Below are 16,828 nucleotides of genomic sequence, written 5' to 3'. Positions count from 1 at the left end.
CTTGCAATTTGGTGAACAGAATCTGAAGGTTAGTGCGATTACCCTGCCTTGTGTAACCCATGACAATAATGTCGAGGTAGTTTGCACATTATGGAACACTTTGCTTTAACTGGAAAATGGTAGGATCATTCACAATGCTGTACAGCATGTGCGTATAATGGTATACAGGAATTGGCTTATTGATGTAACCAAGCAAACAACAATTGATACACAAAAGACAAGGGTGGTCCAAGCAATATGTTTCAAGGTTCATAAGAGACACAGAAGTTCTGGTATTGACCTGGAAAAGAAATGGCTGTAGCTGAATTTTCAGGGTAATATAAATCTTATTGGGATTAAACAGCTCATGGTTGTGCACTAGCATGACACTAGGAAACCCAGAAATTCTACAATCCGCATCTGAGGTCTTGCCACACGGACAGCCATGACAGACAGCCGCCACAAGGTCATGTTTGTGGCAAGCCATACACTGTGCCTGGAAACAATCAGGACATGAGGAAAACCTATGTCAGGTAGAGTCATAGTCAGATTGCAAATGGTGCAAACAAGATGAAAATGACGAGTCTGTCAGTGAATGACACATATGCTGTAGAACTAAACTCATCACTGCTATGTCCATTATGACCTTAAACTATTCACTCACAGACTGTAACACTTTGAATGCCTGAGCAATAACCAGGACATTGCCGGCTCTAGTACCTTTTAAATGCAATGCCTCCCATCGCACTCCCTGTCCAGAGCAGAACAGACAAGGATTTCATGTATCAGGCAGTCAGCATAGGACTAATAACAACAAGCACAAATAAACCTCAGTTCCACTTTGAACATTGGAGGTGAGGAGATTGGTTGTCCATTCTTTCTGGTGAAGTCCATATGGAAGCGACAACAAGGGTTTGCTTAAGATTAAAAGTACTGAGCAACTCACACATTTGAGAAAACTACAACACTGCAGGATCAGTAAACACAGCAAGTTTCTGAAGCAAAATGAAACATTTCACCATAACTGCAAACACTGCTCGTATGAGTCCCAAACTTCCTTGCTTGCTGAAATGTGGAAATGCTGGTGGCACAGGAGGGTGTGCAGAGAGCAGTTGTGAAAGGGTCCTAATACCCTGTAAAGTCATAACCAACTGAAAGAGCAAGCTTAACTACTGTTGTAACAACTGAACCCACATTGAATCCATTGTGATTGCAGAGCACATGCTGATATAAAAACGACCTTGTCGCCGAAACCTGTAGTAACAGTAGTTTCATTATAACACCCGGGTACACAGACCATACAACAGCAGTGACTTAGCACCAGAATTACACTTGTATGTAAGCATTGAAACAGAGGAAAAGACAGCCCAGATGAAATCCATTAACAGGCAAAGTACGTTATAGCAGAATCATGGAACTGTCCTAGTTGGCAAGGAGAACATTCACTGAGTATGACCGATGCAAGAGAGAGCAGGCTGCACTGTTGACATGTGGCTGTTTCCACACAGCCGGTGGTGGTGCTGGCATCAAGTGAAGATGCACTCTCATTTTGATCTCTGACCAGCAGTGCCATGTAAGAGCTCTGCAATTCTGATGGTGGCATACATAGGCACACTACCACAGTTCATATACATTTCATTGGCCTAAATATGTATAAATGTATTATGTCTGTCAACTAATTTTATCAGTTAGTGTGTGAAGTTTCTACTCATCCAAATAGCCGTGCGTATTAAAGCACCGCATCTGGGTCGGGGAGGTACTGCAACCCCATATTATATCTGCCTGGCGGATTAACAGCAAGAGCAACTCTGCTGGCTAGGATGAATGTGGTACAGGTGGTTTCCCACATTTCACTAGGTGAATACTGGGCTTTAACATGCCAGTCGTATTCTTTTGAGTGTTCTCCAGAAACCCTAAATGATGTCCTTTTAAGACATTTTTCAATTTTGGAAAAGAAAAAAATCACAAGGACTCAGATAGGTTGAATATGGGGGCTGTGGAACAACAGGAATGCCTTTTGAGGTCAAAAATTCCGTAATGGAAGTGGCCTTGTGACTTGGGGCATATTGATGATGCAGTGTTCACTTGCATGTGATGTGCATCTCTTTTGTCAAAATTTGATGTGTAGTGAAAGTGTTTAACAGGTCTTGGTAGCAGCACTGAAAGGCTTCTACTGGTAGGACCTTTAACATGCCAGTCACATTCTTTTGAGTGTTCTCCAGAAACCCTAAATGATGTCCTTTTAAGACATTTTTCGATTTTGGAAAAGAAAAAAATCACAAGGACTCAGATAGGTTGAATATGGGGGCTGTGGAACAACAGGAATGTCTTTTGAGGTCAAAAATCCCTTAATGGAATGTCAGTCTGATCTCACAAGAGCACACACACATTAGACATTTTCATCAGCTTCTTAAGTTAAAGATCTTCCTGAGCAAGGTTCATATTCAACATGTCTTCAGCCTTCCAAAAATGATTTATATCATAAAAAACTTGTACACTTGATAAGGAATGTGCTCCATAGGTCTGTTGCAATGTTTTGAAGGTCACATTTGTGGATTCCCCAAGATTTGTATTAAACTTGATTGCATAACATTGCTCTAAATTCTTGTGTACCATTATTGTAACACACAACAAAAACACAACTTCCCTGATGGTGCTCTCAAAAAGCTTGTGATGGCTTTACAGAGCTGAAACTTGGACTGACCATTTGGAAGGGATGAACACACCTGTTCTGTACAAGTAAATAAAACACAGCTTTGCCAGATCACTCCCAGTGTTGTTTGTCTTATTACTTTTCTCACACACTTCATAGTAATAAAACTTGTTTAGAAAGCATGATAAAAAGTATTTATTATGAACATTTACAAACAAGAGGGAAACAGTAATTCAGCAGAGATAGCTGCTATTGTGATAATGTTGTTTATATAACATTTTGTCAGTTTTAGTTAAACCATGTTACATTTAGTAATAAAGAAAATAAGTAGTGTGGAATGTTACTTAAATACAAAATAATGTCTAAAGTCCACTTGTTCTGATGTTGGATGTTATCAAAACATTCAGTTTTGCGGCTAAAATACAGAAATAATCTTTAGTTTAGAATTGTTATCTTAAAGCAGTGAAAAGAAAGAGAGGAAGAATCTGTTAAAATTTCGGAGAAGCTTTGTTACATTGTGTTATGTCCATTATCCATCACTGTTTATGCTAATACTAAAATTTAGAATGTCATGCAGTGCTTTTTCTATTCTTGAAGCCATGTTTTGATGCTGTTTTTGTCTTAATCTATCTTTTTTTCTAATTTCAGAGATGCCATTCAAAAAGTACAAATATATTGTGCAAGTGGTTATTTGTGAGCAGCATGGAGCTGGTGTGAAAATTGGTGCAAGATGTTTATGGGATGCAGATGCAGACAACTATGCTTGTGATACATTTATTAATGTAAGTTTTGAGCTGTTGAATACATTGTTTGTCTTTCTCTCAGTATGCCAGTTTGAACTCTGATAACTAAATATCATGCAAGATCCACACTTGATGAGCTTTCCTCATGGTGGGTTTGGCACTTGTTTCTGTGACTGGATGGTCTTTTGATGCACAATGCACTTTAAACTAATGGAAGAATTTTAGTTTAGTTATTTGCATGTTCTGTTGATCACATTTGTGATATTTCATTATGACATGGAACAAGCCAGTTGGTTATAAAGTTAATATATTTGTATCAGTAAAAATGTGTTACATACTGACCATATACACAATTTGATTTTACGTTAATATTACCTACATTTGGATTTAGGAACTGGGTTCAGTTATAAATTCACCAAAAAAGAAGAAAGAATTATAATTTCAATTTATTTTGAAAACTACTTTCATTGTCTAACACTACCATTTCGATTTATTAATTGGATCTACTTGTAAATTTGCCTAGAGAGTAGAAGTAAAAATGATTTCAACTTTATTTCATAGTCTAGCACTACCTCTCATTCACTAGAGTGGTAATCATATACTTTCGCAGCTGCATACTCTGCTTCATTCAGTACAAAATAAAAGTTTGTGAATACTGGAGACAGTTTTCCCGTGTTATATCTGTGAATACTATTATTATTTCTGTTACTTTCAAATTGTGGACAGTTCTTAAGAACAAATTGTACACGAGTGTGGTCGAAAAGTAACGGAAATTTTTTAATTTTGTTGGCTTTCCACATAAGATCTACAAAAAAATTTGTTTAATCTTGTTGGTATACATGTTCCTTCCCGATGTATGTCTGCATTTTCAGCTGTTTTGAATGTTTAGTATTTTGTTGACAGTTGATAAGGTTATATATGTCTTCGAGTGCTCAACAAATTTTTGCTTACAAAAAAGATGGATCAAAGAATTTGCATTAAATTTTGGTTGAAAAATGGAATAAAGTGTAGTGCTACATCAAAATATTGACTGTGGCTTTTGGTGAACCTACTGTGAGTAAGACAGGAGTTTGTGGGTTGTATAAACCTGTATGCCCTACCACATCAATTACTGATGACAATGTGGAAGAATTAAAGAAAATGGTTCTGGAAAATCACGATCAGATAGGTTGCTGATGATGTCAGCATATCCCTTGGCTCGTGCCAAGCAATTTTTTTTTGCAAATTTTGGGCTTGGAACATGTAGAAACAAAGTTTGTTCTGAAATTGTTGAATTTTGACCAAAAATGGCATTGCAAACTTCTGAAGAAGATTATAACAAGCTAAAAAACTTGAATAAATGGGTATGACATTGAAACCAAGGCCCAGTCGTCCCAATGGAACTTGTTTGAAGAGCCAAGACTGATAAAAGTCTTGAGTTTGATCACATCGGAAGTTTCTCCTCATTGTTTTCTTTGATTACAAAATATTTTTGCATTTGGAGGAGAAACTTGGTGATTGAAATTGTGTAAGAAGATCCCTCCACAATGAAAAATGCCTTTGTTTTAATGGTTTCCATCCCAAATCCTGTATCATGTCTATGATACTCTCTCCCTTATTTCTCGATAATACAAAATGTGCTGCCCTTCTCTGAACTTTCTCGATGTCTTCTGTTAATCCTATGTTGTAAGTATCCCAAACTGTGCAGCAGTACTTCAAAAGATGACTGACAAGTGTAGTGTAGGCAATCTCTTTAGTAGAGCTGTTGCATCTTCTAAGTGTTCTGCCTATAAAATGCAGTCTTTTGTTTGCCTTCCCAACAACATTTTCGGTGAGTTCTTTCTGATTTCAGTTGTTCGTAATTGCAATTCCTAGGTATTTTGTTGAATTTGCGGCCTTTAGATTTGATTGAACTTAAACAGATTCTTTTTAGCACTCATGTGGCTGACCGCACACTTTTCTTTATTTATGGTAAATTTCCAACCTTCAAGCCGTACAGGTACCTCATCCAAATCATTTTGCAATTGGTCTTGATCTTCTGATGACTTTACTAGACAGTAAATGACAGCGTTATCTTCAAAAAACCTAAGACAGTTGCTGAGATTGTCTCCTACATCATTTATATAGATAAGGAGCAGAGAGGGCCTATAACACTACCATGGGGAATGCCAGAAATCAGTAATGTCTTACTTGATGACTTTCCATCAGTTACTGTGAACTGCAGCCTCTCTGACAACAAATCACAAATCTAGTCGCAGAAATGAGACGATATTCCATAAGCACACAATTAGATTACTAGCTGCTTGTAATGTAAGTGTCAAAAGCCTTCTGGAAATCTAGAAATACGGGATCCTTTTGAAATTCCTAGTTGATGACACTCAACACTTTGTGTGAGTAGTTAGATGCGTCTCACAAGAACAATGTTTTCTGAATCCATGTCAACTATGTGTCAATATAGCACTAGTGGTATGGGCAACAGCTGGAGGCATAGTGCGTCCCGCGTTGATGGCTGACAGGATTGGCCTGTGATGACAGTGTGCTAAGTTGTGACTGCCAGTGCAGTCTTATGACAGCTGTTCCAATCAGCCAAGCTTCCTAGGTTGCTATGTTGTGGAAGCATGCAGGCGGGTTGACCAATATCTAAATTTTCTCAAAACCTCAGTAATACTGGAACAAAAGTAGCGATATCGATAGTATCAAAAGGTATTGATTCCTTATGTATTTTTAAGCTTTCATCGAATGCATAATAACTTATGTAGAATGCAAGGCAACATATGGGAAGTATGCTATATTACACGAAGCAGCTGGGGTTTACAATCAACTTGAGGCGCTTTTTCAAGGTAGACATTGGTATATGTTGCTGAAATGTGATATATTTATTAGAGATTACAAATAGTATTTAATTTTTACTACTCCACTTGTTTCTCTTATGCTGGTTAGAGATTCCGTATGTTTTAGTTCTAATTAAACCAATAGTGAAAGGTTATTATTTTCCTCAACACCATTCAATATTTCCAGTACTGGTTCTTTGGACATAGTCCATATCAATTCAGGGAGGCTAGGAAAAAATCTTACCTTCAAAGTCTTGGATGTTATTGAATTTAGCATATGTTAAAATGAAGGACTAAGTAAGAAATCCCCCCCCCCCCCCCCCCCCCCCCCCCCCCCGCCATGAACCATGGACCTTGCCGTTGGTGAGGAGGCTTGCGTGCCTCAGCGATACAGATAGCCGTACCATAGGTGCAACCACAACGGAGGGGTATCTGTTGAGAGGCCAGACAAACGTGTGGTTCCTGAAAAGGGGCAGCAGCCTTTTCAGTAGTTTCAAGGGCAACAGTCTGGATGACTGACTGATCTGGCCTTGTAACACTAACCAAAACGGCCTTGCTGTGGTGGTACTGCGAACGGCTGAAAGCAAGGGGAAACTATGGCCATAATTTTTCACGAGGGCATGCAGCTTTACTGTACGGTTAAATGATGATGGCGTCCTCTTGGGTAAAATATTCCAGAGGTAAAATAGTCCCCCATTTGAATCTCTGGGCGGGGACTACTCAAGGGGATGTCGTTATCAGGAGAAAGAAAACTGGCGTTCTACGGATCGGAGCGTGGAATGTCAGATCCCTTAATTGGGCAGGTAGGTTAGAAAATTTAAAAAGGGAAATGGATAGCTTAAAGTTAGATATAGTGGGAATTAGTGAAGTTCGGTGGCAGGAGGAACAAGACTTCTGGTCAGGTGACCACAGGGTTATAAACACAAAATCAAATAGGGGTAATGCAGGAGTAGGTTTAATAATGAATAGAAAAATAGGAATGCGGGTAAGCTACTACAAACAGCATAGTGAACTCATTATTGTGGCCAAGATAGATACGAAGCCCACGCCTACTACAGTAGTACAAGTTTATATGCCAACTAGCTCTGCAGATGACGAAGAAATTGAAGAAATGTATGATGAAATAAAAGAAATTATTCAGATAGTGAAGGGTGACGAAAATTTAATAGTCATGGGTGACTGGAATTCGGTAGTAGGAAAAGGGAGAGACAGAAACGTAGTAGGTGAATATGGATTGGGGCTAAGAAATGAAAGAGGAAGCCGCCTGGTAGAATTTTGCACAGAGCACAACTTAATCATAGCTAACACTTGGTTTAAGAATCATAAAAGAAGGCTGTATACATGGAAGAAGCCTAGAGATACTGACAGGTTTCAGATAGATTATCTAATGGTAAGACAGAGATTTAGGAACCAGGTTTTAAATTGTAAGACATTTCCAGGGGCAGATGTGGACTCTGACCACAATCTATTGGTTATGACCTGTAGATTAAAACTGAATAAACTGCAAAAAGGTGGGAATTTAAGGAGATGGGACCTGGATAAACTGAAAGAACCAGAGGTTGCACAGAGTTTCAGGAAGAGCATAAAGGAACAATTGACAGGAATAGGGGAAAGAAATACAGTAGAAGAAGAATGGGTAGCTTTGAGGGATGAAGTAGTGAAGGCAGCAGAGGATCAAGTAGGTAAAAAGATGAGGGCTAGTAGAAATCCTTGGGTAACAGAAGAAATATTGAATTTAACTGATGAAAGGAGAAAATATAAAAATGCAGTAAATGAAGCAGGCAAAAAGGAATACAAATGTCTCAAAAATGAGATCGACAGGAAGTGCAAAATGGCTAAGCAGGAATGGCTAGAGTACAAATGTAAGGATGTAGAGGCTTATCTCACTAGGGGTAAGATAGATACTGCCTACAGGAAGATTAAAGAGACCTTTGGAGAAAAGAGAACCACTTGTATGAATATCAAGAGCTCAGATGGAAACCCAGTTCGAGGCAAAGAAGGGAAAGCAGAAAGGTGGAAGGAGTATATAGACAGTCTATACAAGGGCGATGTACTTGAGGACAATATTATGGAAATGGAAAAGTATGTAGATGAAGATGAAATGAGAGATATGATACTGCGTGAAGAGTTTGACAGAGCACTGAAAGACCTGAGTCTAAACAAGGCCCCAGGAGTAGACAACATTCCATTGGAACTACTGACGGCCTTGGGAGAGCCAGTCCTGACAAAACTCTACCATCTGGTGAGCAAGATGTATGAGACAGGCGAAATACCCTCAGACTTCAAGAAGAATATAATAATTCCAATCCCAAAGAAAGCAGGTGTTGACAGATGTGAAAATTACCGAACTGTCAGTTTAATAAGTCACAGCTGCAAAATACTAATGCGAATTCTTTACAGACGAATGGAAAAATGGTAGAAGCAGACGTCGGCGAAGATCAGTTTGGATTCCGCAGAAATGTTGGTACACGTGAGGCAATACTGACCCTAAGACTTATCTTAGAAAATAGATTAAGGAAAGGCAAACCTACATTTCTAGCATTTGTAGCCTTAGAGAAAGCTTTTGACAATGTTGACTGGAATACTCTCTTTCAAATTCTTAAGGTGGCGGGGGTAAAATACAGGGAGCGAAAGGCTATTTACAATTTGTACAGAAACCAGATGGCAGTTATAAGAATCGAGAGGCATGAAAGGGAAGCAGTGGTTGGGAAGGGAGTGAGACAGGGCTGGAGCCTATCCCTGATATTATTCAATCTGTATATTGAGCAAGCAGAAAAGGAAACAAAAGAAAAATTCGGAGTAGGTATTAAAATCCACGAAGAAGAAATAAAAACTTTGAGGTTCACCGATGACATTGTAATTCTGTCAGAGACGGCAAAGGACTTGGAAGAGCAGTTGAACGGAATGGATAGTGTCTTGAAAGGAGGATATAAGATGAACATCAACAAAAGCAAAATGAGGATAACGGAATGTAGTCGAATTATGTCGGGTGATGCTGAGGGAATTAGATTAGGAAATGAGACACTTGAAGTAGTAAAGTAGTTTTGCTATTTGGGGAGCAAAATAACTGATGATGGTCGAAGTAGAGAGGATATAAAATGTAGACTGGCAATGGCAAGGAAAGCGTTTCTGAAGAAGAGAAATTTGTTAACATCGTGTATAGATTTAAGTGTCAGGAAGTCATTTCTGAAAGTATTTGTATGGAGTGTAGCCATGTATGGAAGTGAAACATGGACGATAAATAGTTCAGACAAGAAGAGAATAGAAGCTTTTGAAATGTGGTGCTACAGAAGAATGCTGAAGATTAGATGGGTAGATCACATAACTAATGAGGAAGTATTGAATAGGATTGGGGAGAAGAGAAGTTTGTGGCACAACTTGACTAGAAGAAGGGATCAGTTGGTAGGACATGTTCTGAGGCATCAAGGGATCGCCAGTTTAGTATTGGAGGGCAGTGTGGAGGGTAAAAATCGTAGAGGGAGACCAAGAAATGAATACACTAAGCAGATTCAGAAGGGTGTAGGTTGCAATAGATACTGGGAGATGAAGAGGCTTGCACAGGATAGAGTAGCATGGAGAGCTGCATCAAACCAGTCTCAGGACTGAAGACCACGACAACAACAACAACAAGTAAGAAATATATTTTTTCCCAAAAGAATTTCTGCTCCAAGACACAGCCCTCCAAAGATGCCACTGCGCTTACCATTTTTAAGATGCAAATTTTGGAAAAATTTTAAAATCTGTATCTCTAGAACAGTTCTAGAAATTTTGTTATTTTTTTATTTTGAAAGATAATAGCTTTATGATTACAAAGAAATCCTTGATTTGGACTTGCCTGTCAAAGTTCTTTTACTGTAATATTCTGAACTTGTATTATAATCTATGAAGAAATGTTTTTAAAAATACCAATCCATAAAATTTTGATTTTTTTCCTGTTAATTAGTACCATATAGTTCTATAGGAGAACTTCCACTCTTAGGTTGAACAGGTTTTATAAACAATTGAAATTTTTGCCATACATAAAACCTATTTTATTACCACATTATCACAAAATAGGTCCATAAAATTCAAAACCTAGCCTTATTTAACATAATTTTAGTTTTGAAAAATGAGTAAGAGACTCATTTTTCAAGCATTTTAAATGGTTCCAAAATGGATGTGAAAGGTCCAAAGACTTAAATATTTCTTTTTATGCAACTTCTGTGCACTCAGTTTTATACTAAAATTAACCAGTCAATGAACTAAAAATGTGTTCCACTGCTTCAGTATCTTCCTTTGATATAGACTAATGCTTACCTGTTGAACCAATAGGAACTGGAGCACTTTCAATCTTCAAAACATTTTGAACAGGAAGTGAGCACTGATGGCATTGTTGCTGCCATTCAGCTGGAAACTTATATCCAGCAGCGGGTCCATGTGGTAGCATAAAGTTCACTACAGTTTCGTTTAACTCATAACAGGTGTCTATAACGTCTGCAATCCCCCAGTCACAGTCATACACACACGCCACAAACATCCCCCTTCTCAGGTTGTGAATCTGAATATTATCCTGCTGTTTCTGATGTGTTGGCCGAATGAATGAAATTTCTTCATTCTTGCTCTTTAAAGTGCACGCAATAAAAGTTCGCCCATCACTTTGAGTCCAAAAATGTGTCTTCTGAATTCCTTTCACAGGAGTAGTTTGTTAGGACCTTTCTTCTTTTTTCTGCTCACGGAATTCTCCGATTTCCTCTATGGCCAAAGGAATGAGGGCTTGGATGTATAAGATTTCACAACTCCCATAAAATCCTCAGCACTCTGAATCACAGCTGTATTTGGTCTGGAAAAATTATGTTTTGTAGCATGGTGCTTCAGCAGGCCTCCTACACCATTACAAGACTCCTTCCCGTGACCAGTATCATGGTATACCCAGTCAGTTGGCACAAGCGACTTACTCAATTCAAACAGTTGGTAACGATTTTTAAAATGACTAGGAGCATCATCTGAAATAATGATGATCTTCTCTGTCCCTGTTTGCAGTTGAAGAATTTTGTGCATTGCTAGCAAAGCATGTGCTGAGTCATGTCCTGTGTCATCACTTATAACTGCAGCACTTGTGGTCTTGTTTTGAAAGTATGTCACTCCTGTAAAAATTGAAACCTGGTCTTTACCCTTATACTTCTTGTGGGAGAATTACAGACTAGTTCTCAGCAAAATCACAGTGAAGCGCTAAACATAGTTGTTCAGCCTATACACACCCTTTCACTTCTGCAATGTGTTGTTGTTGCAGTTTCTTGTTCTTATAAATTGCAAAAGTTTCTTTAATACTGTGAGTCATGTAGCTCTTCACTTTCAAAAATTTTTGACCTTCAGCTGTTACAGTTATAGTGTCTTTTTTGTTGGCACTCTGGCGAGAACAGTCCCATTTATCTTTCAGGTAAAATGACTGCACTATTCGAACTTGAGCTGCTTCTACAGAACTACCATAATAGGGATCTGGTCTTCCAAAGACTCCTTTTACAAACCTCACATTTCTTGATTTGTTTACCATGTACTTTGATACTGATGGAACGTGGTTCAAAATTGTTTTCTTTGAAAATGTCTCTGGAATAATAGTTAAAACTTGCACCTTTTCACTGTCGGAAGCACAATATTCAGCAGCTGAATTGATATTTGTGAAAAATTCCTGGCAAGAGGTGCAACAGTGCTTTGGTTCATTTTCTTCTGAAGATGGAATTTCTGCTTTGAACTGTGTGTTCAGTTTTGCTGTAGTGTATTCATCCATAGCTTTAGTAATTTCTCTGCGCTTTCTTGATGCATAGAGCTTATGAATCGACTTCACTGACCACAGGTTCTTAGCAGGACTAACACATACCTCTGTAGTTGACTGATTCAGGGTATTTAATGCCTCCTCTGTTGACGCAAAATCTGCATCACCTGCACTATGGAAGGCTTCACCTTGCTCAGATACTATCGTTGTTATTCTGTCAAAATATTTAGAACACAAAAATTCGTTACTGGTAACATCTTGACTTTGAAACAGAGTCTTCAAATGAGAACACTTATTCCCAACCTGAACAAAGTCTGTTTTTTTGTTTGTCTTATATATTACTCTTTTATGGATATGCAAATAGTCAGCACACTTCACTCTCCTGTGGCCCCAGTCAGAAGGCATTTCCAACAGTCCTTTTCACAAAACACACACACTGCAACTGTGTCAATTGGCAAATTCCTTAGAAAAACACAGAATTCACTGGATGGTCTTAGATTTATTAGAAGCCACCTCATTAAACAAATTAGCACTGAACAACTACAACACAGAAACCTGGCAATGAACAACCACAACAAAGAAACTGACAAGGAACTACAACAAAGTAAGAAATATCTGCAACAATGAAATTGAAAAGAAAAAACTGCAACAAAGACAATAGAAATAAACATTGTAACAAAGAAATTAGTAAGAAATGACTTCAATGAAGACATACATTACCCTTGAAAGTTAAAAAAAGATTTTTTTAGAAAAACCTGTCCAACATAAAAGTGGAAGCTCTCTTTTACAGAAAATATAGTACTACATGGAACTAATCAACAGAAAAAAAATCTGACTTTTCTGGACTGGCATTTTTGGGAAAAAAATATCTGTTAGTTATAAAAAAAATTCAAAAGGCAACAGTGGAAGAACTTTGACAGATATGTCCAAACGGAGGATACCATTGTAATCATAAATCAATTATCTTTCAAATAAAAAAACTCTAACAAAATATCTGGAATTGTTACAGAGATACAGAATTTTAAAAAATGTTTTAAAAATTTGAATCTGCAACATAGTGTTCACAGTGTCATCTTTGGAGGCCTGTATTGCGGGGCAGGAATTTTTTTTGAGAAAACAAAAAAAAACAATTGTTTCTTACTTACTTGTGAATTTTAACATATGCTAAATTCAATAACATCTGAGACTGAGAAGGTAACCTCCCGGCCTGGGGTGATGCAGATTGTGCCTTTGATATTTCTTGAGATACTGTGCAATTATTGAGTATTTTGTATTGATAGGTACTGAAACAAAAGCATAGTATCGGAATGTCCTTGGTTATTAGTGCACCCATTCTTTTGAACTTTATCTAAGGGTCAATCCGTACCAAGCACTGATTGTTTGACCCTCTCAGAAAAATTATATATTTGCTGGGTGAATTCCCCGATGTTTAATAGTCACAAAAGTATTTTTTTTTTAAATTATTGTTTATTATTTTGAAATGGTGGCCATATTTGTTCCAGGCCGCATATGTTTTTTTTCGTATTTGCAAGCATCTATATTTTTTACAATTATTCAGTAGTGGATTCTCCTAAGCCTTTCAGATAAAATGCATTTAGTTCAGCACACACTGGGATACAAATTAACATCATTATCACTTAGCTGAATGTATTCTTTAATATATTTTTAATAGTTCAAAGTTATCAGCCACAAATTAAAAAATCTCAATTTTTAAACAGTAGTTTTCCAAAGAAAGATAAATTTCTCAGCTTTAATATTAAGATTAATTTCTCAGCCTTAATATTTTTTCTGCTGTTACACTCTGTAGTATAGTTACTTTTCATAGAGTATCAATGGTGAGCAGCTTTCACTTAAAAATCCATTTTTTAAAATAGTGTATTTTTTATTAATTTTTCCATTTTGTGGCCTGCAGTATCTTTGTTGGAGGACCAGATAAAAATCTGAAAATTTCGCAGTTAATAGACCTCTATGATATCAATCTTCAGTATAAATTTCAACTTTGAGGTTCAATTGGAAGCTATGGAAAAAAGATTACAAACACAAGTCAAAAATACATTTTTTAAATCTGCGATATCTGGTCGGCTAATCAAATAAAGTATACCAATTACATAATATAACACACCACATTACACTAGATAGTGATTATTTGTCGAAACAATGCTGTGGTAATTGTTTCAGCAGGCTAACAATTGCATCTGCAAGCCTATAAAAGTCTGATTGTTGTCTTCCCCCTTACACCAACAATTGTCTACTCACACTTATTTAGCTAGAAGTTCTTGAAGTGTGCAGTTGAAAAATGGTGTCTCATTGTTCTGTTGGTATTATTATTAATGAAGCATGTCATAAAACTGTGTATGGAGTGTATCCTAAAGACATTATTTTAATCGAAGATTACAGTGAAGAAGAAAAAGTGTTGTTTTACTTACGAGTCGGCCCAGAGGTCAAATCAACATGCAAGTACCATGAAATGAAATACTTTTCAAAAATTTCATCACCTTTTTGTCAGTGTTGCATGGACCCTTTTGAGAAACATAAGAAACTTATAGCAGAAAGTCTACGAGAAATAACATTTGATCATTATCCTAAAAATAAAAGCCCTTTTGTCAATCTCATACCAGGGAAATCATTGTGTCCAACATGTTATTCTGAGATATTTGTAATTCACAAGAGATAGGGTGGTGATTCCTCGGATACAGAATGTTGTGACTTATCAGCAACCATTAAAACAGCTTGTGAAATCCTGGGTATATCACATGCTAGTAAAATTAGGAAACTAAGTCAAGATGAAAGACCAAGTGCCTTGAATACAAAAATTGAGAAAGTGGCAGATACAGTAAAAAAGAATTTGAAAGTTTCATTTCAAAATACAATTTGTTCTAAAACAGGTGGAAGTTCTAAAACTTTACCAACCAAATATGATGATTTGATAGAAAAACTAAAAACTAAATGCAGTACTTCAAAAAAAGAGGATAAAATTAAGCTTATAGGTTAACTGCCAAATTCTTGGAGTCAAGCAAAAGTTAGTGATGAATTTAATATGGCAGAACGTCTTGTTAAGTTAACCAGGCAGTTAGTAAAAGAACAAGGAATTTTACCAAAATTACAGAAGAAAAGTCCATCTAATTTGATAGATGAAAACACAATCAATAAAGTTATTAAGTATTATGATGATGACAATAACAGCCGTTTGATGTCTGGCAAAAAAGACTGTTTTTCTGTGAAAGAAAATGGTTCTAAGATTCAGAGACAAAAAGGTTAATATTGTGTAGTTTAAATGAACTATTCACTGAATTTAAAAAAGAAAATCCTGACATTAAAATTGGAAGAGCAAAGTTTTGCGAGTTGATGGTGTATTGTTGCAGGGGCATCTGGCACCCATAATGCATGTATTTGTTTGTATCATCAGAACGTAAAGTTGATGGGGCAAATCTTAGAGTTGACTATCTTAGAGTTGGAAGTTTTGGTATGCAATACTGACAGTTACAATTGTATGATCAAGGGAAAATGTGAAGATTGTCCAGGCAAACAAGCCTTACTTGACATGTTTGAAGAAGATAATTTGATATCTGACAATATAAAATACGAACAGTGGGTGACACAAGACACAACTGAAATGGTGACAGTCATAAAATCACGAGAAGAGTTTTTGGAAGTGTTGGTGGCTAGCCTCGAAAATCTGAAAATGCACAATTTTATTGCAAAAGTTCAAAGTAAATTTTTGAAAGACAAAAAGCAAACCTTGGCAGCTGACAAATGCTTAGTTCTTGCTGACTTTTCGGAAAATTATTCCATTGTTGTTCAAGATGAAGTACAAGGGCACCACTGGGTAAACAAACAGGCCACAGTTCATCCATTTGTATTCTATTATAAAGATGAAGATAAACTAATGAGCGACAGCTTTTGTGTTATAAGTAACTACACTACAGCAGTGCACATTTTTCAACTAAAATTGACAAACTACATTAAAGAGCATCACCCTTCAAAAAAAAAAAAAAAAAAAAAAAAAAAAGAACACCTGATTTACTTTTCAGATGGGGCAGCAAGTCAATATAAAAACAAAAACAAAAAAAAAATTATCAACATCTCCTTTCATTAAGAATATTTTGGGTTTGATGAAGAATGGCACTTTTTCACTTCATGCCATAGGAAGAATGCTTGTGATGGTGTTGGGGGTACAACAAAGCGAGCTGTCACAAAAGCAAGTCTGCAGTGGACCTGTGACAATCATATCATAACACCTCAAGAAATGTTTGAATCCTGTGAAAAACATATCAAAGGAATTACCTGTGTTTTTGTACAATGTGAGGAAATACAGGAAGTCAATGACAGTGTCTTGAAGGAAAGGTACAACACTTGTCAGAAGATTAAAGGCACTCGATGTTTTCATTGTTTTGTATTCCATTCACACAACTTGCTGAAGTGTAAGATCACATCAACTTTGCCTGATAGTGAACTTCATCAGTGTGGAAAACTTGTACAGCTGGTTCTTCAAAATAAAGACATAGTGGCTTGTGTTTACAATGAACAGTCGTGGATTAGCAAAGTTTATAATATTGACTTTCAAAACCAAGATGTACATGTTGTATTTTATCACCCTCCAGGACCAAGGACATCTTTTAAAAAAATTGAGAAGGATCATGTTTGGATGCCACTTAAAAATGTACTAAGGAAGCTGTCTCCTATGGAATTTACAATGGTGACTGAGCGAATTTATAATCTATGTAGTCATAGATATGATTATATTATATACTGTAACTGATATATTTTATTCCATAAGCCTAGATATTGCAGATGTTAAAAAATGTATTTTTGACTCGTGTTTATATTTTTTTTCCATAACTTCCAATTGAATCTCTAAGTTGAAATTTATACTGAAGTTTGATATCATAAAGGT

The 16,828-nt window shown here is 36.8% G+C and overlaps 1 protein-coding gene across 3 annotated transcripts in view; it reads left to right on the top strand.

Annotated features, from left to right (window-relative positions):
* Nucleotides 1-16,828, top strand: part of LOC124582996 (dynein light chain Tctex-type protein 2B-like) — a 114,522-nt gene that overhangs the window by 49,336 nt on the left and 48,358 nt on the right. For all 3 annotated transcript variants that reach the window (XM_047133018.1, XM_047132322.1, XM_047131473.1), the window contains exon 3: nt 3,281-3,414. In XM_047133018.1, the coding sequence (XP_046988974.1) occupies nt 3,281-3,414 (134 nt within the window). The remainder of the gene's footprint in view (nt 1-3,280; nt 3,415-16,828) is intronic.

Source organism: Schistocerca americana, chromosome 1, assembly GCF_021461395.2.
Source record: "Schistocerca americana isolate TAMUIC-IGC-003095 chromosome 1, iqSchAmer2.1, whole genome shotgun sequence".
In the NCBI taxonomy this organism is placed as follows: Eukaryota; Metazoa; Arthropoda; class Insecta; order Orthoptera; family Acrididae; genus Schistocerca; species Schistocerca americana.
The sequence above is the reverse complement of the archived record's forward strand: the minus strand, read 5'-3'. Positions and strand labels throughout refer to the sequence as shown.